The 21,444-nt window shown below is 40.8% G+C and overlaps 1 protein-coding gene and 1 long non-coding RNA gene across 3 annotated transcripts in view; one reads left to right on the forward strand and one right to left on the reverse strand.

Annotated features, from left to right (window-relative positions):
• LOC128078020 (uncharacterized) overlaps window positions 1-4,652 on the forward strand; it is a 173,673-nt gene extending 169,021 nt beyond the window's left edge. The window contains exon 2 of the long non-coding RNA XR_008205268.1: window positions 4,491-4,652. This is a non-coding gene — a long non-coding RNA (uncharacterized LOC128078020). The remainder of the gene's footprint in view (window positions 1-4,490) is intronic.
• A 143-nt stretch (window positions 4,653-4,795) lies between these two features.
• Window positions 4,796-13,432, reverse strand: GHITM (growth hormone inducible transmembrane protein). 2 transcript variants are annotated; one of them, XM_052677804.1, is made up of 9 exons: window positions 13,317-13,432; window positions 12,240-12,407; window positions 10,861-10,960; window positions 9,925-10,036; window positions 9,103-9,244; window positions 8,354-8,462; window positions 7,247-7,435; window positions 6,903-7,074; window positions 4,796-6,061 (listed from the first exon to the last, which is right to left on the reverse strand). In XM_052677804.1, exons 2-9 carry the CDS (start codon window positions 12,366-12,368, stop codon window positions 5,974-5,976), a joined length of 1,041 nt encoding a protein of 346 aa, XP_052533764.1. In that variant the 5' UTR covers window positions 12,369-12,407; window positions 13,317-13,432; the 3' UTR covers window positions 4,796-5,973. The 2 variants fall into 2 exon arrangements, with proteins under 2 accessions (XP_052533764.1, XP_052533765.1); XM_052677805.1 differs by having other exon boundaries at window positions 13,338-13,420.
• Window positions 13,433-21,444: the final 8,012 nt, after the last annotated feature.

Raw genomic sequence — 21,444 nt, forward strand, 5'->3', positions numbered from 1 at the left:
CCTATAGAGGTACTATATTTCTTCCAAGTCACAAACTCATCACCACTGCACTGGTGATGTAGTGGGGACATGATGACTTACTTGTATCAAAACAACCACTGTCATGCTAAAGCAGATGTACCATTAATTTATTAAGCACAAATCCAAAATCACTCTACCATCCCACCAAGACCAAACAAGTTGCTATGAATCTACCATCAATACCACCTCATTCCTTTTTTGTGGTGACTGCTTGCCCAGGGATGAAGATGTTCGTTTCTTCCTCCTAAGCAGTACAACAAATCCTCTTCTAAGGAAGAAGAATGACAACACAAGACAGCTGAAAACAACAACATACCTGCAAAACCAAGCAAAAATAACCACATTTCTTAAAGCAATACATCCATTCATGAGTTTAGAACTTGTAAGAGCAAGTAACATAGCAGATTTTATTTCCCTCCAGAACAATTTTAGGAAAACAAAGCTCCTGATATGTTGGCAAATTACACATTAGTGCCCCAGGGCAAAGAGAAATGCAAGCTCAGGTGCAGTGCAAAAAGCTCACCTTCTAATCACTGATGTCACTTGCCTGTGTAGATACAGTCAAAATTTGGGCTCTCAATAGAAGTTTCAGCCATGCTTCCCTGCCCTATCAAACTTCAAACTAAAAGCAAAACGATTGTTCTTGAAGTCTATTTTTTTCTTACTTCCCAGTCACAAATACAATTGAAGTGACCATAAATGCTTTGAGGGATAGACTGGGCTCATTACATTGAAACAGCACCCAGTGAACAGAACTACATGGTTTTAGCAAGCTGACACAAGTAGCTGAAACTACACCAAACAATGAAACATACAACTGTCTGTGTAGGAGACGACAGAAGGAATAGAAGCTGAAATTCATATTGTTACAGAAACACATAAGGCCTCAGCCTGTGCTTCCAAACACCTTTGTTCAAAATCTGGAATTCATACTACCAAAACAAGAAGAAACGCTTACTTGTCTTGCATTAAACCATCAGCATAAACACACACACTACAGAAGAACCAGGAATACGCCACAATGGTTGAGCAACATCACATACACCCATTCAAGAAGGGCAAACTCTCCCTGCCACCCCTGAAACCAGCTCCTGTCAGATCAGCAGACAAGCTTTATTTATGTTCGAAACTGATCAATATGCAGATTAATCACAACATCTTTCTGGAAACCCCAAAGGCTGACAGCTGCACAGTATTTCCTGCTCTGGAGGCTTGCCAGCTGATTAAATGCCCTACCTATTCAGGAAGGAGAACAAGATGTCTGTCCAGACATTTGTCAATGTACCACTTCATTTCCTCATACTAAGTCTTCAGGAATTAAGCACTGAGCAATCTAAGCAGGCACTCTGCGCAAAAGACCCAGTCAGCTGTCCTGCATTCTTCCATCATTTTTTCTGAAAGAGGACAAGGAAAAGCAACTTCTCAAACAGCAGCAGCTATGAATGAGAGAAGAATCTCTTACAATCAATGGAAGCATAGATGGTCCTCCCCATGTAGGGGCTGTTTCTCCCTCACTCTGGGGAAAAGGAGTGGGGCACAGTGGGAACAGAACTGCCTCCATAACCAGAAAGTTGCACAGCTCTTCTCACTGCCCTCTCAAGGAGCTGCAAGCTTTGGCATATCAGCTGTCAAAAGTTTCCTAAATTATATCCTGCTTAAAGTAGATGACTAGAACAAAAGAAAAAACATTTCTTTCACACGTAGAACACTTAGCACAGCATTCAGTCTAAGTCTTTATGGACAGAATTAATTTCCATCAGTATTCTGCTATCATGGATCGGAATTGTTGTGATTTCTTTTCTCCCCTCCAAATGATGTCTCCACATCAAAGGCAGGTTAACCTCCCCATTGAAACGTAGCAACAGACCGCTCAGGTACCATCACACACAGCAGAAACAAGGGCAAGATCAACTACAACCTGTTTAGCAATAAAGCCCACACCAAGTATACATACATTAAGAGTAATGAAACAAGCAAAAATATCAGTCATGTTGCTCTTGAAGCAATCCTTATCACCTTGAACTACCCTTGATTGACCAATCTGGAAGCATGACATATATCTCTATCCATCCTTATTGGCTTCAGTTACTAATATTACTGAGAATCTATGGTTCGATAACTGCAAGAGGCTCCATATGGCTGCCTGCACGAGCTAACAAAACCCTTTAGTCTTCTCCTTCCTACCCCATCCTTCTTCCTTCCTTGTAGTTCATGGGCACAAAAACAATCCAAATGAAAAAAGTGTTTTCAACAGAATTGCTTCAGTTAAGAAAAGAAACAGACCCCTAAGCGTCACTACGTATGAGTAAATAGGCTTTCACATTTTTAGCCTGAGAAAAGCTGTAACTTTGCTATCCTGTCCAACTTCCTGCATAAACCACGCTGAAGCGAGCCAACTGTTCACAGTACCCATCATAATTCAGCATAGGATATAAGACTTGACTTAAGACCTCAATAAACAAAGCTAACCAGAATCTCCATTAGACTGAAGGGAGTTTTGAATTGTCTCCCCTTGCACTGTGCTCCTGGGTTTTATACTATTTTAATCATGATTTAAATAAGGCCCTATTTCTGGTTAATGAAACCTACAATTCCTTGCTGCCATGCTTACACACTTCTCACTAAACTACACAGTGCTTCGTGATCTCACTCAAAGACCTGACAACTGCCCTTTCTTAAATACAAGTTTACTCACTCAAAACAGAGGAAACTAAGCAAGGTTTTGATCCTGCCTGCTTTTATAACGCATTTCTCCCACTCCTCATAAATTCAAAAATAATTTAAGTGCCATACAGAATTTTTTCCTGAAGGCTTCATTAAAAGTCAACCATAGAATTCAATTACGTATAACTCTCCTCAATCTAACAACAAAAAGAATCAGATTTAAAAAAGAACCTCTTAGAGCCTCGTAACTGTTAAAACGAACAAACAAACAAACAAAAAAACAAAAAAAACAAGTCAACAAAAGTAGCCAAAAGAGAGGACAAAGTAAAACCAGCAAAATGTTAAGCAACATTCCTCATTCAAAGAAACCGCAGAACCAGTTTTACTCCTTGATCAGTCTTGAATTTTTAGCCTCCTGGTAACAACTACTTGAGCTTCCTCTTTTTCTGAGTTGAATGAAATTGAGTGTAAAAACTAACTGCAGTATTGATTAGCTTTTACAGGTCTGAATTTCAGGATATAAAGCACCTAATGTCCTTTTGAAAGTACTCAATATTTAAGAGAATTAAATAACAGCCCTTCCACAGCTTCCCTTTGCTCTCAAAACTAAGACGTACTGAACAGATCTTAATTCCTACTTTATGAGAATCTCCTAAGTTTTCAAAACCTACAGAAACAAAATAAACTACTCCCGTGAACAGCACTCTAATAAATTTTATCATTACTATTCAACAATCTTTTCAGCTCAATGCAAAGTTCAAGTTCTGAGTTCATATTCATTGGAGCAGGACAGAAAACCAGCATGAAAAACTCCTGGATTGATGCTGCCCCTGGAAAAATGAGCACCAGGTTCTCATGCCTATTAAACCACTGCATTTTAAGTTTTTATCCTTCCTCGAATCAGCACTGCAGTAAGACAAATTTTGATTGTTACACAGTATTCACATGTAAAATAAGTTTCATTTCCCCCATTTCTGGGGGGCCACACAGTCAGCCCTAAGAAGATATTTTCCTGACAACACAATTTCATCTACAGGAATTGTATCTTTCCAGAAGACCCAGTACAAATGAGCGTTCATGCTTCCTGAAACACCCTTAGGTTGTTAGCTTTTTTCTTAAAAGGTTATGAGACCTTCCCATTAGAGTGCTGTCTTCTATACCTTACAATTCCAAAGCACCCAGGGACCCCCATCGCGGTTCAATCAGGACTCTAAACTTTTGTTCCCAGAAAAACAAAAACAGTAGTTTGGTCTAAGTTTTCTTTCGTTACAGACATGTTTATCTAAATTACCTAACAGGGCAGCCCACCGTAGATTAGAACTTGATTACAAGCATATTTTATTATTAATTACTGTTTATTATTGATTACTATTCAGCCACAGCAACAGTATGGGGAAACTGATTAAGCATATGAAGTTGCTTGAAGAGCTGAGAAACCCTTTAAAGTTAATACTTGTCACAACTCAGAGATTCCTTCCCTCCTCTTAAGCACCATATATTTCACTTCATGGAAAACAGTGCTGGAAACAAGATTGTGCTGTCTAATCTTTGGGCACAAAAGGTTTTGGGCAGGGTTCTTCACAGTCCAGCATTTCTTCACTGTGACTGAAGAGAAATAGTGTAGTATACAACAAACCTGCAGCACTGGCTGCAGTCCACAGCCAACAGGACACACCAGAAAGGCCCCTTTCTTTTACTACGACTGGTGACATGCTGGAACAGGCTGCCCAAAGAGGCTGTGCATGCCCCAGCCCTGGAGGTGTTCAAGGCCAGGTTGGATGGGGCCACAGGCCCCATGTGAGGAGGTTGGTTGTCCTGCATGTGACAGGAGGTTGGAGATTCACGATCCTTGAGGCTCTCCCAGTCCTGGCCATTCTGTGGAAGCAACTGTAGATCATCATTTTCCATCTGGGAAACATCCTCCAAAGGATGGCAGCCAGTGAAACTGCAAGTCATGGATTTTTTTTTTATTTTTTATTTTTAAACTGAGGAGAACACCTTCCCTTACAAAAGAATCAGTAGGGGAAATAAGTATAGCACTCTTCACCTAGTTATTAGTGTATTATTAGTGCAATGTTAAAATATTTCAGTAACACAGGAAAAGTGAGAGTTATCAACATGTGAGGCTAGAATTTTATTTCTCCCATAAACACAGCATAATTTACCAGAAAAACTGAAGTAGAGTCATTTCTATGAGCTCAAAACTTCCTTGTGCCCTTGCCCCTTAATCCAGCACAACACAATGTACTTTTGCATGTATATATTTCTTAATATTAAATCAATTTCACTGACAGGAACATTTCCTTTCAATTGAGCTAAATATACCAATCTGGAAAAGAATTAAAGAGAGACTAACAATGCATCTAACAATAGCATGCCTGTGATACCTGGGTTTACAGCAGGCCATTCTCAATTCCCTTTCTTTCAGTGCTAATTGTACAAGCTTCTAAGAGCAAGTAAACGTGGGGAGCTCTTCTGAAGAACAGAGCTTCACTTAAAATACCAAAAATTAGTCACTACAAGAAAGACCTCTATAATTACCCAACAACTTGATAGATCTACTATCAAAAAAGTCCAACTGTTATTACATCCATTCAACATTAAAGTACTGGGAAACAGACAAGGTGTCTTCACACGCTCCAGGAGGAGAATGACATTTTCACGTAGGGCAGATGTCACATAGGCTCCTCATCTTGTCTCCTTTACATTGTTGGTCACATCACCCATCCCATCCAGTGCATTTCTGACAACTGCTTAAATCTTTCTGAGGTTTCTGCCCATGCAGCAGTAGCCTTTGCTACATTCAGTGTCATATGCACTTCGCTCAGTTCTTCTAAATGCTTCAAGAAAATATTATTTACACAATCTTAACTGAAAACTGTTATATGTGAACAGTATTTCCTGAAGTAGCTTGTCACTGTCTGCATATAAGATACATGTCTATACAAGTGACTATTATTTCTGCACAGTTCCATTAAAAAGGAAAGCAACAGCTGAACTGCTTCCAAGTCCATTAAAAAAAAAAAAAATCAGACAATTTTACTCAGATATATTTTAAATAATTTACTTTCCCCAAATATGTATGCTTTGAAGTTGTTCACGCTATTGGAAGGTGTTTGATGATACACTGTTAAGTCTGAATCACATTGCACTTAAGCAACAGGCTGAAATGTGTTTAACTTCTGACCTGCAGCAAAACTGCTGGTAACGATGAATTTTTATTTACTATATGCACTAGATAGACAATTTAACAGTCTGAGCTGTCAGACAGCTGCTAAGAGTCTCGGTTTACTTTCTCCTTCCACCTCCACCACCAGCAAGCATGGTGGCCACACGAATGAAGATGTTCAGCGTGTCTGTATAGATGCCCATGCACCTAAGAGAGATAAAATGAAAGTTAATCCTGTTAAACAGAATGAGTATTATTTTTGCTATTTCCTGCCATTATACTTGACTTCTTAAAAGCCTCCATTAAAGGTCTGTAATAAAACTCAACTACAGCACATCTTCTAGGCTCGATGAGTAATAATACTGCCTTATTTCACTCTACCATCTCTGCCAGCAGCATCAATTTGCAAGAAAACTTCACAAACACACCGTTCTCTCACAGGATTCTTTTATTCTACACTCTCACTGCTTAACTTCAAGAATTTTGGTGATGACTGCTATCCTATTTACAGATGACCAGATGCAAAGAAATGAGGAATTCACCTAACATCAGACAGATGTTTACAGTGAGGAAGTTATCTATTAGTCAGACTTATCCTGACTGACGATCAGTTAATCCTTCTTTCTTTAAAGCCTTGCTGATTTTTTTTTTCTTCTTTTTTTTTTTTTTAAAGGACATTAAGACTAGTAAATATTACATGACTACAGAAGATTCAGCATTCCTCATCTCAGCTGATACTGATAGTTATTTGCAGAGATCAGCTACAAATCCTCCTAGAGATGATTCACAAAACAAACTTTTTTTTTTTACAGTTAGTGTCAGTAGGGGCATGTGACACCACATATTCAAAGTCGTTTCCCTCATTTCAGGTAAATGATTTCAGTCTCAACTCCACTAGTTATTTTCACATTACATTCCTAAACCTGACGATTCTTCCCATTTTATAGAAAGACAACAACAAACAAATTGCACAGCTCTTTAGAAATAAAGTGTAGCTCTACACAGCTCAAAACTGTTACACGTGTTACACTGTTACACAAATACTTACGCATTGATCGGGTCGTATTTTGTTACTCCATAATATGGAATAGTCTCTGCACGCTTGATAACATGCTGCGTATCATAGAGCAGAAACATGCCAAAGAGTACCAATCCTCCATAAACAGCTACTGAATACAAGCCAGCCCCAAGAGCAGAAGTCGGTGGCAAGAACATGGATCCTGGAAAAGAATATGCAATAGCATTACACAAAGCTGCAGCATGTGTCTTGCAATGGCTGCTCCAGGCCAATTTTAACTGGACAGACCAGTTTGCAATCAGAAGTAAGCTGCACATTCTAGCAGCTTCAGTTTATTGCCTACTCTATTTAACAGCATTAAAATGGTACATTACCAATCGAAGAGGCGAGAACGAAGCCAAAGCCTATTCCAAGTGGTCCTCCCATATTCAGAAATTTTTCACTTGGAGCACACATGGCCACAGTTGAGAGCCCTCCGACAATTCCAGCTGTATACCAGGCAGCTCTGATGAGCAAGGGACCACCCAAGAAAGCTAAAGGAGCCACCACTGCACCCATGACACCTAGCCAAAGTAACAAAAAACCAAATGTAACAGGTTTGGAACAGTCCAGGTAAAAACACCACCTACCAAAACTATATCTACTTGAGTCAGATAACACAGTTTGAAACCACTCATATGACAGAATACCAAGGCACCTGGTTGCCAATTTATCATGCTGCCTTCTAGACAGGCATGCAATCTTAAGCTCAGCGATCTACTTTCCACTAGCTTTAGAAAATACTTCAGGAAGCTCATCTTAGAATGGACTGATCAACTCCTTCACAGCTTCAGGAATTCTCAAAACTGATAGATTTTTTTTTTTTGCTACGTCAGTCATACTTTTTGCTAGAGAATTGCATGAAGCCTCTACCCATTAATGACAAATAACTACAATAAATTCACTTCCTTCTTAGTAGAAACTTCAGCTCTACAAAGAAAAGTGTAACTCCAGTCCCAGATGAGTTTCTTTTCCCCAAACCACGCTTCCGGCAACAGTTTTTATGACAGCCATTGTTACTTGAAGCGTGTAACATCCGTAAGAAATAAATCTGTACTCCATCCTATAAATCGATTGATAACATACGATCAAGAAGCTGCATTTTAATACCAAAACTGTATCCTTCTGATCAGTTTTCATACGCTTACTTATCCTATACAGCTGAAATACAGTAAGCGTAGCGCTTACAGAAGCTATGGAGTCAGAACGCAATCGTGAAACCAAAGCAAATATTAAGAAATGAGTTCTATCCAGTTTGTCTCAAGTTTTGCTTAAGCATGATTTTTACAAGACTATGAGAAATTAGAGGACAAATGAGACACCTCACTGGTTTCTGAAATCTACAGCAGCAAGTAAAAATTAACAAAGCTTAGATATAATAGTAGAAGTGAGAATTTAATCATATAGAGGCAGACAACTTAACAAAAACTATAAACACATACCTGAATGCATCATCCAAGCAAGATGTTTAGCTGCTGGACTGTTTTCATAGGATATGGACCTGACCAACATTCCAGCACCGATCATAGCAGCAAAAGTTGCACCGATTGCCTGTAAGAACAGCATCACAGAGCTAAAGCTGGCATATGGACAAAAAGTCTCTGTTCTCCCACGTGATCTTTTCCAGCCTCCTAGGAGGTAACTTGCTCTTATCACAAGGATTAACCACTGGATGTTGTGCTACATGGAACCCCCACTATTCCACTGCGCTCAGCACAATGAATGCATAGGAAGCAGACACGTCTTGTTATCTTACCTGGATGATTTGTCTGCCAATATCATTTGGGCCTCAGCAAAAATGAAAGTTTTCAAAGAGTTACAAAGAACAGCACACAAAGAAGTACAAATGCATAAAAATCTCTGATTTGATTCTTAGAAAGTGACAGAAACAGTGTCACTAGCTTCAGACAGCCAGTCATAGCAAGTTATTACTTGCTATGGTCAGGATAGCATAGCATTTTTGTTTCTTGCATACATAGTTGGTCTTCCACAAACTATCAACAAGGTACCAAAGGGGCACATCAGCATGTAATTGGATTTTTAGTCACAAAAAGCCATCAGGGCATTACACTATTGTCTGTGCCCTTAAAGGCTACATCCGTGAATATCTGCACAGTTTTTTTTATATTTGATAACAGCCGTTAACATTTAGGATCACTTTACAGACACTCTAAATATAACATGAACTTACCAGCCAGGAGCCTTTTGTCATAAGGCCCATGAGTGCAGGAGATCTGCTTACTGCTACAGCTGACAGTGCTGTCAAGCCAATGCTTCCCGCAAAGTACATGTAGGTAGAGCGAATTCTGTCCTTCACATACTGGGGCCAAATACTGAAAAATAAGCATTTGTACATAGCTGTGCAATTAACAACACCAGAATGAAGACCAACTATAAGCATTTTTCAAGCTAAGGATACAAAGGGAGCATCCTAAGAATTGGTAAGGTTTAGCAATTTCTGTCATGAGTTCCTTCTACAACAAAGGTGCTGAACTTTTAAATCCTTCCCACCATACAGTGCTATTACATAACAATTAAAGCAACAATTACAAAGAATGCCAATTACAGTTCAATTTTGTGTAGGAAGCATACATCATAGGAAGTACAAAAGGGGAAAAGTAACAAATTTTAACTATGGAAAACTACAAAACAGTGTATGTAAAATAAACTGGGTTAAGGAAAAATCTGTACAGAATGTGTCCTGAGCAGCAAGAAGCCCAGCGAGCTGCTCACAAAATGCTGAGTCACTGTGCCCATGTTTATCTGTAACAAGACGTGCGTGTCGTTTGGAGAGCAAGACTAACAGAAAGACATGAATGAGTGCTGCTGCAGTATGATTTCATCATCCTACAAATGGGCAGCTTAGAATCCTGCACAGAATTTCTGCCCAGAGCTTAAGGAAAATAAGCTACGCGTATATTGGGAGACAGCAGCTACAGAAGCAACAAACAAAAGGAGGAGGGAGATTTGCTTCAAGTCTCCCTTCCTTAAAGCAACAAGCAGTTGTACTTACGCTGCTCTTTCAATAGCTCCGATCTCACTGGACATGCCCATGCCATAGTAACAGAGCGCCCCCAGGCCAACCGCAGCCCCTCCAGCAACAACAAGTTTTCCCAGGCGATCAACTGTATATCAAAGGGAAAAAGATAAAAATCATGCACTCACAATGCTTTTTTCTCGGATAGATAATAACGTTTTCACACCAATCTCTTTTATCTGTAACAGCTGATCCACGCCAGGCTTCTTAAAGCTTCACAACTGTGTTACCATTTCTAAAAGAGCTTTATGTAAAACACTCTAGATTCACTCCACCACTACTACAGAGCTTCATAAAACATAATAAAAATTAAGAGACTAACCAGTAAAACTCTGGCTTTACTGGTCTTTATTACATAAACAAACAGGAACAGCAACACAAAACCAGTTAAAGATCTTGCCCAAAGAAGACTTGTGGACAATGTGTCCTTTCCCATCATCCACTCTTGATGTAATGCTTGATCAAGAGCTCTTTAGCATTAGATTAGAACACAGTCTGTCTGGTTTGTTTTTTTTTTTTCCCCCTACAATCCTTATACATTGTAGAACAGTACTTCCTTTCAATAGCATACAAAACAGATATAGCAAAGCTTTTTTTTTTTTTTTCCTCCTTTCAAACATCTGCAATCAAGGAAGTACTCATCTCCATCAACAGGAACTCACACTGACTTAATAGTTCACAACTGTAGCTCAAAGGAAAAACAAGAAATTTCTTGGGAGAAATTGGGACATATGTGCAGCAACAACACAGAAAAGACAAGCAGAAGAACAGTCTCCAGACATTTAAGATAGGTCACAGGTCAATTCAGAATACTAAGCAATGTTTTCAGACTATTTAGTGGTTTGAAGGGAACTGTTTCCTTCAACAGTTCAGCTTTCAAAAAATTGCTGTTTTTAAAGCAGGAACCCCCACCTTTAAGAGCAGTTTCTGTAGATGGCTCAAATGCTGCTTCTTTAATTTCCTGGCCAATCTTCCCACGCCTTACGCCCGTTCTTACTCTGGTGGCATAACACTGTTAGATTCAAAGGTAAAATTAGAAGGATTCAGTGACATTAATTAAGAGAAATTCCTTTTAAGGAACTGCATGTACAGATTAGTAACAAACCATTTCTGAAAGAAAGCAATTAATTTGTAACATGCTGAAACACTGCCAGTCACTTGACACACTTGCAATTGCTAGTTTGTCTCTTATTCTACCTGTGCTTCTCCCTGGAGATGTGAAACAATCGAGCTCAGACAGAACAGCTGAACAACACATTTTAGCTAACTTTGTAAAAAACATTTTCACATGATAGAAGCATAGAATCAACACAGAAGTTCTCAGTTTTAGCAAAAAATACAAAACAAAATAAGGTTTATGCCAGAATTTCTTCTGCTCTGTTTCTACAGTATTAAGCAACACCATGAAGATTTTTTACTTCACTTCTCATGTAATTAACTCACATTTCACTTACATTTGTGCAAGAATAGTACTCCTGCCCAGTAAACATGGGATAGCAGCGTGAATTTGTCATTTTCAAATCCAATCTTAATTTAGAGAACAAACCTTGAATGAAGGCCTATAAATTTCTATGGTTTCTATGACTAACATGACCCAAACAAATACAGCATGCTGCTCCACTGAAGCCTCAAAAACGCGCAAGAGCAGCAAGAAATGCATATTTAAAAGCAGAAACAACTTTTCAAGTCTTCTGAAGTCACTGCTGTGGTGATGGGACACCTTATTAATGGAACACCCTTATTAATGGAAATAAAACAAAAAAAACAACCTGAAATCTTAAATTAATTAAAATAGTTTTTTTATGCTTATGATGAAAACACACAGAATACTCTTCTGTCAGTGAAGACTTAGGATAACAACACTCCAGTTTTTCGAACTGCTTGTAAGTCTCCAGATAGTCCTGCCAGAGTTCAAATTTGACAAATCTGTGCTACGACTCTAAAAATATACTGGGAATAAAGTCTTCAGAAGTAAAGTTTGTACTTTAACACAGTATTTAAGACTCGTACTGGGAAATGGGATACAGGCACAGATTGAACAAGAATTTCTGCTCCTCTCAACTTGCATAGTAATGCCTACTCAATGTCAATTACATTATTTTCCTTCCCCAAGAATATTAATGGAATACACTACTTCAAGTCTTTTAAAACAAATTCTGGGTTTTGATTACTGCCCTTCCTTAAGTTACAGCAGGTATGTCAAACAAGCAAAGGGCTCACAAGCATTCAAAACAAGCACTGCAAGCACAACACTTCTGGCAAAACACTCAACCTTTCAAAGTTTACTGTACCTGGTTAGGCTGCCACAGACGAAATGCTTTTATACCAGAGTTCCTCAGAGCTGGGGAAGCCTGAGCGATGGTGGGGCGGATAGCCTGGCATGGCAGTGTCCTCAGGCACACGAGCCGTGCAACCAGCATGTTTGCTTGGTAACAATCCTATTTACTGTGTTCCTGTAACTGCATGAGAAAGCATGCTTTAGCATTTTGTTACGTGGTTTTCAGACAAAAAGGTATACTTTGTACTTATTCTCAACTACAGCATGCCCTATAACTGAAATAGTAGTAATACATAACTTTCACAGAGCTATTAGTCAAAGTCACTGCCCAGAATACAAGTTCAGGTCACCCTGCAGCAGTTTAGACCAGAGAACAATGATATGACTTAGACATGAATCAGCAGCATAGGTAAAGAACAGCCTATGCACTCCATAGATAGCTTAGTATTGCAAATGTTCCCTTAGTTCCACAAGTACCATGTGCATCATGAGCAAAGAAATCAATGTTAGGTGTACTTCAACAGTACAGAGCAACGACAGCAGAAAAAAAAATCTCACTGCTTTGAAGCACAGTGACAAAACTGTACTTTATAACTGACAATACCTAGAGGCACGCATCCTTCTTCTTTAGTTACGCCCTAATCTTTGCACGTAAACCCACAGGGTAAGAACTTAAACTTAAAACATCGTGAATACGACTTTTTTTTTTTTTTTTTTTTTTTTTTTTTTTTTAAAGAAGCTGGTATTTGAAGCAAACTACTTCCTGCATCAATCGTTATGCAGTTAAAGACCAAGCGGAACACCAACGCCCCAAAGTGTTCACTTGAAAACGGGGCACCGCGGAGCCGCTGCGGACCCCAGGGGCGAGGACGGCTATTCCTGCTAGGCGGGGCTGAAGAAGGAACCCAGCGCACATCTCATGGCTAGGCCGCACCGAGAAAGCCTCCAAAAGGCCTAACCTGAGTCCTCAGCCCCCCCCACTCCCTGCGAGCCCAGCTCTACACACCCCAACACAACCCGACCCAGCTCCTCCACTCGCCAGCCTACAAAGGCAGCGCAGCGCACCCCACCGGCCCGGCCCATCACGCACCAGCACAACCCCAGCACCCACTCGGTCTCACGAACGCCCTCCTCAACACCCACTCGGGACCGGAAGTGACGCACTACTGACCCGCGCGGCCTCCACGATTGGCTCGGTCCTCCCACGTGGTTCCGGAGCGCGCAAGCGCCGTTGGCTCGCGGAAGCAGGGTGATGCGACGTCTGGCAGCCTTACCGACGGCTGCTGCGCCATCTTTAATGCGGGCAGAGAAACTTCTGGAAGCCGCCGTGAGACGCTCGAGCTGTCTCACGTAGTTCTAGGTATCACCACTGGGCCCACAACGCTGCTTTACATAGGGCCGGCTCCGAGCGCTCTCACGGCGCCTGCCGCTGCGGACAGAGCCGCTGAGCTCGCTAGAGAAGCGAGCGGCGCGAACCGGCTGCCATTTCACCCGCGGGCAGCGCTCCGCAGCGCCGCCATTTTGAGTGCGGGCGCCGCCCTGCGGCCGTCGCTCCTCGGCGCCGCCCTTGGGCTGCGTAACTTTGTCGGCTGGGTTCTAGCGATCAGCGGGCCGCTGCCCAGGCAGATAAGGGCCGGAGAGCGGAGCTGCTGAAGGCGTTCTCACCCCATTGCCTGCTGTGTGCAAAACATGGACGGAACGCGCTTGGCCCTGCATGCGGAGTCTGTCGCCCTGCCCGCCCCTCGGCACTGCGCGTCCCCTCCGTGCGCGACCAGCAGATGGCATCAGCTTGGTGAAAATCACCCAGCGAGGCTGTAGCGGTTCCCTCTGCCTCCAGGGAGAACAAGTGGTCTTGTTCTCCACGCCTTCCCCACCGATATGTTACCTGCTTTGTGCGCCTGAGGTGTTGTCGAGTGCAGATAAGCATGACTCATAAGCACAAAATGCAACACTGTGTACATGTTGTGCATAAATCAAAGGTATATGTGTTTCCAGCCTTGACCCAAGCAGAGCGTGTTGAGGATGCTCTAGCCCTTCCAGAATTGAACCCTTCCTTTGGCAGCTTCTTTCCAACCTCAGTCCAACTGGAGCTTTAAACTTTTTCCGGACCATCCCTGAAACTATTCCTATCGCCAGCCCTTGGAAAGCTGCTGCAGCACTTGACTAGAGTATGGATTTCCCTGGGGATTTTCCATTTGTAGCCCTTGTTTTCATTTGAGCAGCTCCATGCCAGCTGAAGCTCTGGCTTTTTTAATTTTTAACTTTTTTTTTGTCTCCATCCCTAGCCATAAGCTTTACGCTGAACCAAAGGTCAGTGATACTCTATAGCCCAGAGCCTTAATGCTGTTGGGAGAAAATTTCTTTTGGCAGCCCTATTTCTCTTTGCCAGGCTTTTTTCCAGCTCCATCCCAGCTGTATTTCAGGCTTTCACTTTCATGCTAATCCTAACTTTACATTGAGTTATAAGCCAGGCACTGTTGAGAAACAGAGTGTTCTTCAGAGGAGAATTCTTCTGGCAGCCTTAAGTTTGCTTTGGCAGACCCTTTACAGCCCCACTCCAGCTACTGCTCTGTAGTTTCTTCCAGCCTCAACACTACATATGGGCATGGTTCTTCACAGCCAAGTAAAACAGACTGTGAGGGCCTTGAGCCAGGATCAAAGACAAATATAACGAGAAAAAAAAAAAAAAAAAAAAAAAAAAAAGCTGTTGAATACAGAGTGAAGTACAGAAATAGAATGAGAGTTCCAGATAAACTTTAGAGGATTGTGAGATAAGCCTTTCTATACCTTGGAGCTTCCTTGGTTAAACCACAAGAAAGGGAATATCGTGAACTGCTAGTTTGCAAGATGAAAGTCAGATGAGAGAGATGAGGTGTGGGAGAGATTTGAAAATGCACTGGCACGTGGGATCTTAAAGAAGAATTTGAATGAGAAGAACGAAGCACAGGAAGTATGTAAACTGCATGCGTGAGTGCCAGACCTACTGGGGTTCAAGGTCTACTTGAACTTACTCTGAAGATTGTTGACTTTCTTTTGGAGTAAATGGAAATTCTGAGCTCTGAAGTCTGTAGCCCCAAGGTCTCCTAAAACAGAATAAAGAAAAGCCAGTTTCAGTCCACAAATGTTATTGTTTATTTAGAGGCTTGTAGAATTTATTTCAGAGTTTATAATACTCTATAACTGTTGGGTACTAAAGGATTCATTGTATTAATTAACATTTAAATGTATAATTCAGTTATTAATGGTGAAATAGTAATAGTTTATGCAGGGAATCAAATTCATCTCTCACTAGAGCATGTAATGTTGTAGAAAAATCTTCGGGGAATTTCAAATAAGATCCTCAGTCCTGCTCTGTCCCAAGTTGTTTCTTTAACAGATAGTTTTGCCAGAAGCAACTGAAATCCACAAAGGACCTACACTGCAGCAAATTCAGCTGTTGAGACTGTATCATAGAAACTGACCTGCAAGCAGATACTAGCAGGTAGTCAACAGATTTAAATGCTTTAGCTAGCAAAATCAGTGATTGCACATGAATGGGAAAACAGTGGCCTCTTATGTGAGTCTCAAACCATCTAAGAGGTTTTGAGTCAAAACTTGCAGGTTGCATCCTCTCTGTTGGTACCACTGCAACATGCCTTTCTTTCAGATAGGAAAACAATAGCTTCAGTCACTGTGCAGCTTTGTATTACTGCAGAGCTTCGAAGCAGCTAGCTGAGCTTTTGCAGTAGTTCAAGCTCACACTGACAAAAATGTGGAATAACAGCGTGATAGCAAAGCTCGTTGGTGAGCTGGCAGCCAAATGCAAGCATAAAAATTGCTTTTTAACACTGATGCACTGTTCTTCATAGCATTATGTTCAAATGCACTGTGTCCCCAATGCCTGGAGCAGAATCCAGTGGTGTTTTTTTTTACAATCTTCATTAATAACCTGGACGAGGGGACAGAGTGTACCCTCGGAAGGTAGATGCAGACTACAGAAATCCACTGGTTGTGCTGCCATTTAGAGGCACCTTGGAAGGCTGGAGAGCTAGGTAAATGTGAATGTCATGAAATTCCAGAAAGCAAAATGTGAATTCCTCCCCCTGGAAAGGAATAGCCCCAGCCACCAGCACCAACGGGGGCAGAGCAGCTGGAGAGCAGCTTTGCAGAGAAGGTCCCATTCTGGACGTTAGCTAGTAATGCACCCTTGCTACAAAGAAAGCTGAAGATAATGAAGGCTGCATTAGGTAGGGTGTTGTTTGCAGGTCAAATGAGGCTCCATGAATCTATGAAAATATCAACATTATGATTCCTGAAAGACCCACTTTTGTGTTTTTCAGAAATAATATGCATCAATAAGACATGTTTGGAAAATACAAAACGTTTTCCCCAGATGGTATATATATATATATATATAAAGTATATATATATATAAAGTGACATTTCCAAAGAAACAAAAATAGAAAAGAAAAAGCGAAAAGGTAATGTTCTTTGAAAACACACGAACAGTTCCTCAGAAATCAGAAGGATAAACAGGAAAAGTTGTACTGACATAAAATTCTCCTGTGATTTTAATTTCAGTAGTCTGTGTTTTCACCTACAGCAGGTTTTGCATTTGCTGGATATCTTCTAGTTACCTGGGCCAGAACAAGCTGGATATTGGAAGGTTAAATTGTGCAGGAGCAGAAGACTCCACTGTGTAGGGACTTTTGAGGATCTCGAAGGGATGTTTGAGGTCAGCAGGGCAGGGTGCAGGTGCTGCCTTCCAGGCAAGATCTGGGTGAAGGATTGGCCCTTTTGCTGCTTCCCCAGCCTTATGGGCCCCCTGGAGTGACATGTCCAATCAAGGGCTGCTGCCAGGGCGTAAGGGATGGTGATGAGCAGCTGCAGTGCTATGGGGTAAAGCTGGTCTGACTGCTCCCAAAGAGACTAACGCTTCCCTCCTCAAGTCTTGTAGGAGAAACCGAAGAATTAAGTCAGCTGTGCTTACAGGTAAATGATTTATGAAGGGATTTCATGTCTTGCCATAGGAACGAGGATCACCACTTATGTGCCTTCCAGGAAATATCAGGAAGTATTTTCATCTGGACACTCTGCTTTGCCAGTCGCTTGAAAGAAGAGAGTAAAACACTTAGGTTTAGCTCAATGCAGTCCCGAAAAGCCATGTGAGCTGCAACAAGCCCATTGCTCCACTGAAAACTATGGGCATTGTGAATTTTGAAACTTAAGCTTCTGACACAACAGATCTGGCATCCTTCTGCAGAAAATGACATCTCTATCAGTGGTTCACACGACTGTGTTCCTTGCCAGAAAATAAATAAATCTGTGGTTAGTGCAATTTCTCCTTAGGGTAAATCTTGCCATTGAAGCTTTTCAAATTAGAAGAAAACTATTTTGACTTCCTGGCAGCACTGTCAGGCTGTCTCTAGCATTCCAGGTCTCTCTCCTGGCACACCACAGGGGTCTTTTGGGCTGAATTTATTCCTGCTATTTACATGACAAACTCACATTTATTAGGTGCCTAATGTAAGTATTTAACATTAGATATCATGGAGTGGTGCAAAGAGAATTTGGAGAGCCAGTTTGATATGAAATCATGTATTTTTCATTGATTATATGTTTGACATCTGATACGGAAAATGAGGGCGACAGCATTCATTTCTGTTTCTGAATTTAATGACTGTTAAAATACGTGGAGTCTTATAAACTTGAATGTCAAATCCCGAGTTCAGTAAATCGCTTAAGCTGATGGTAACTACAGTACTAGTTGAAACAGCCCCCTAATGTTTTGAATTTAAAGCATGCACTCAGACTGCTGCTTTAGTTGCTTGGGAGCAGTGCTTTGGTTACTCAAGTGCTCAAAGAGAGATGAAGATGTGTGCTTGGGTGAGCAAGGACCTGGCAATGGATGAGCAAGGTCCTGTTCTAAATGAATAGAGACGCGGAACATTTTGTTCACTGAAGATTCTGTTTGAATAAATTGTACGTAAAAGAACATTTATTTTTCTTGATGCGTTTTGGAGTCTGTGGTACCAATTATTTATTTGCATCAAATAATAAGAGAAGATAGAGCAGTTTCAAAATTTTTCAGTAGAGAGGTGAAGTCATTGATGGCAAGAGGCCACTCAACCTCCAAGAAACTGCTTTTCATTTTCCTTAAATAGAACAAATAATCATTTTCTTAAATGCTTCTGAGCTCCGTACTGCAGCAAAAAATGACTTGGGGCTTTTACTAAAACTGCTGCTTTTGCTTTCCAATTACTTTTAACATGCAGGGTACTGTTCTTTGGCAACTTCTTGAAAAAAAATAAAAAAACACCTCTTTGAAATTCAGTAAGCTTTGATTTAAAGTGATTGGTTTCCACCTGGATGGAGTGAAATTTTCTTCTTGGGAAGTTTATTAGTACATTAAAGAGATGCAAATTAATTCATAATTCTTTCAGCTCATTCTCTTGGGAACAATTATACGAGGAAATTATTAATGTACAAGAAAACAACAGTTAAAAATCTCAAAGGGCAACATGGGTGTGGAATATATGAAAACATTTAGACCTAGCTAATAGCGGAACTTGGTTGTAATAATAACAGTTCATAAAGCAATTTACATTTATCTCTATTTGCAATCTGATATCAGCCACGTTGTGCACACGAGGAATCAAACACCAGCAAAGGCCCCGATGTCACTGAAGTGCTAACGAAATGCAGTGTGAGAAGCTGAATGCACACTTCCAGGGTTTCTAGGATCGCAGCTGAACGTAAGGCTCCAATCAATCCACGCTTTCAGTGTCTCTGATGTATACCAGCCATTTCATGATGACTACATTCAGAACTATCAGCTCAATGTAAGCTTCTGCACTCTGATAAATAAGCCAAATATTTTCATCTGGATAATGAACACCTCTTGGGATGAAGTTAATATTTGATGAAAACACAGCACACAGATTTGCTTTTTAGGCCTTATTTTTTCCTCCTTTTAGTTAAGGTGTTAGCTCAGCTACTTCCCTTTCTATTTTCCTTTTCATAATTTATCCTACATGCTTTTAATGTTATGTATCTGGTGAAAATTTCAATTTTTACTATCAGAGTCATAGCACAGGATCTTACTGGGGAACTGGTAGCCACTTGCATTTCTGCTGCTAGAACTCCCTGACATCTGGATAGCAGTGTGAAAGACTAAGGGATGTGCATGTTTTCACAACACCATAAAACATGCATCACTACAGAGGGAATTTGTCCCTAACACGGATATTAGGCTGTCTTGAAGAAGTCAATCTTTCAAACTTCAAGAGTAATATACATCAGTCAGGCTGCTGTTGTTGAACAATGTCAATTTCTGTGAGGTCTTCACATGGAAAGACTGGGCATACCCTGAACACTGGGGCAAGATGATGAACAGGGGTGGCACTGAACTGAAAGCAAGGTTATGGACATGCAGGTGTAAAAACACTTGTCTTAGACAGAAGACTCATGCCTTTCTCTCCAAACTCTAAGGAGTTCCATTCACAAATCATTACATTTGAAAAAAATAAGATGTTATCAGAATTGAGTAAGAATTGAAATAAGAACAATTTAATGTTATAAATTGACAAAGATAAATCCTCGAGAAGAAAAGCAGACATATATTAAGGTCACTGTACGCACAAGTCATCAGACAATATTTCTTGTGCTATTTTCTAGTGATTGCACCAGCCACGGCTTTTGGATAATGGGTATAAAGGTAAAGTGAAGTCTCGTACATGTGAAAAACTACTACTGAAAGCGTTGCTCACATTGCCATTGTCCTGTGCCTGCAGCTGCCCGATGGGATTGCTGTTTCCTTCTGCTGAGCTGGGGCAGCTGGCAGCTGCCAGGGGAGCAGCTCTGATTCAGTTAAGGCTGCTGAGAGAAACCTTGGATGACTCCCTGGCTAATGCCATCGTTATGTGTATTTAAAAGAGCATATGGACTTATTGGAAAAGAAGGAGGGCACACTTCATGCATAATTACATTATTTAACATTCCTGTGTCTACTTTCCCTAGGCTCTTTTGGCTAGCTTGCTCTCTGCCGATTCCTCCTGGAGACCTGCAGCCCCACAAACTGGCAGAGAAATAGATGCCAAGGATTTGGAAGACCGTTTCTGAGAGAGAATACTGACAAGGGGCCATTACAGTTAAATCTTCAAATGTGGTTTTAAAGAAATGAAAATACAAGCACAAGGTCTGTCTGTCCATCTATCTCTATTTTGCTAAGGACAGGAGAATAACAGTCATTTTTCATGTCCTTCTTGTTTTTCCCCTTTCAAAAGCAAACAAACAAAATCAAAACAACTTCAAAGGAAGGGCAGGCTATATGGGGAGATCTGTGAGGTGCTGTGGGCACCTCAAAGGGTGAGGGCAGAGCAAGCTTTCTGTAAGCAGAATTTTACTCTGACATGCACTATCTTAAAGAATCAGTGAAAAGCCCTAGAGAAAATTCAAGTTAAATAGAACCATTGTTCTGGAGAAATGACTGTAGCGGCTATTCTAGTTACTCGTAGTCAGTTCTATACATTTCTAGACAGCAGACAGAGAAGTGACAGTCCTTCACAAGGAGTTTTCTCCATATAGACAAGCAAAGAGGCTTGGGTTAATGTAAGAACTTGGCATGCTGCAGATAAAAGGTAAGATCTCCTCTAGAAATCAGGTTTGCACTGGGTTTGGTTGCTGTATTTCTGGAACATGGCCATTGGCACTGCAATCTTTCAGAGAGAAGTTTCGGATTACTACCAAAGTAGAATTTGTGGTAAAGGTACTTGAAATGGAGACAGTGAAGCAAATCACTTTGCAAATGCAGAGCTGCTTCATTGACCCGGTGAATTCACTTAGGCTGCTGATGTGTTCCCATCTCTGTGTCCAAAGTTTGCTCATCTAAACGAGGTGACATACCTCAGCTGGTGCAGCTTTCTTCCCAGTAAACAGGAAGCAAATGAACTGGAATGTTGACTCTCAGCTTGAAAAATAATCCTTGAAATGGATATTGTTTCACCTGTGATCACAAATGAGAGTAAGCGGTGAGCAAGTGCTGTGAAAACACACAGGTTTAGTTTTAAAGATATTTAAAGGAAGTCTTGCTTATGGCTAAATGATGGAGAACAGTTATAATCTGTTATACTTGATTTACTACTACATAAGTAAAAATGTGCTAAGAGCAGCATACTTGTTAAATTAAAGCTCACTTAATGATTACACAGCAGCTGGGAATAACATCCAGTAAAAGAGTA

Source organism: Tympanuchus pallidicinctus, unplaced genomic scaffold (genome assembly GCF_026119805.1).
Source record: "Tympanuchus pallidicinctus isolate F22 unplaced genomic scaffold, pur_lepc_1.0 scaffold16, whole genome shotgun sequence".
Taxonomy (NCBI): domain Eukaryota; kingdom Metazoa; phylum Chordata; class Aves; order Galliformes; family Phasianidae; genus Tympanuchus; species Tympanuchus pallidicinctus.

Excerpts from the sequence above, each read along its gene's own strand:
- GHITM (XM_052677804.1), bottom strand. The coding sequence starts at position 12,368 with ATGCTGGTTGCACGGCTCGTGTGCCTGAGGACACTGCCATGCCAGGCT. Across the intron at positions 8,463-9,102 it reads TGACAAAAGGCTCCTGGCTG|GCAATCGGTGCAACTTTTGC; the intron begins GTAAGTTCATGT and ends CTGTTCTTACAG. Across the intron at positions 6,062-6,902 it reads AAATACGACCCGATCAATGC|GTGCATGGGCATCTATACAG; the intron begins GTAAGTATTTGT and ends TATCTCTCTTAG.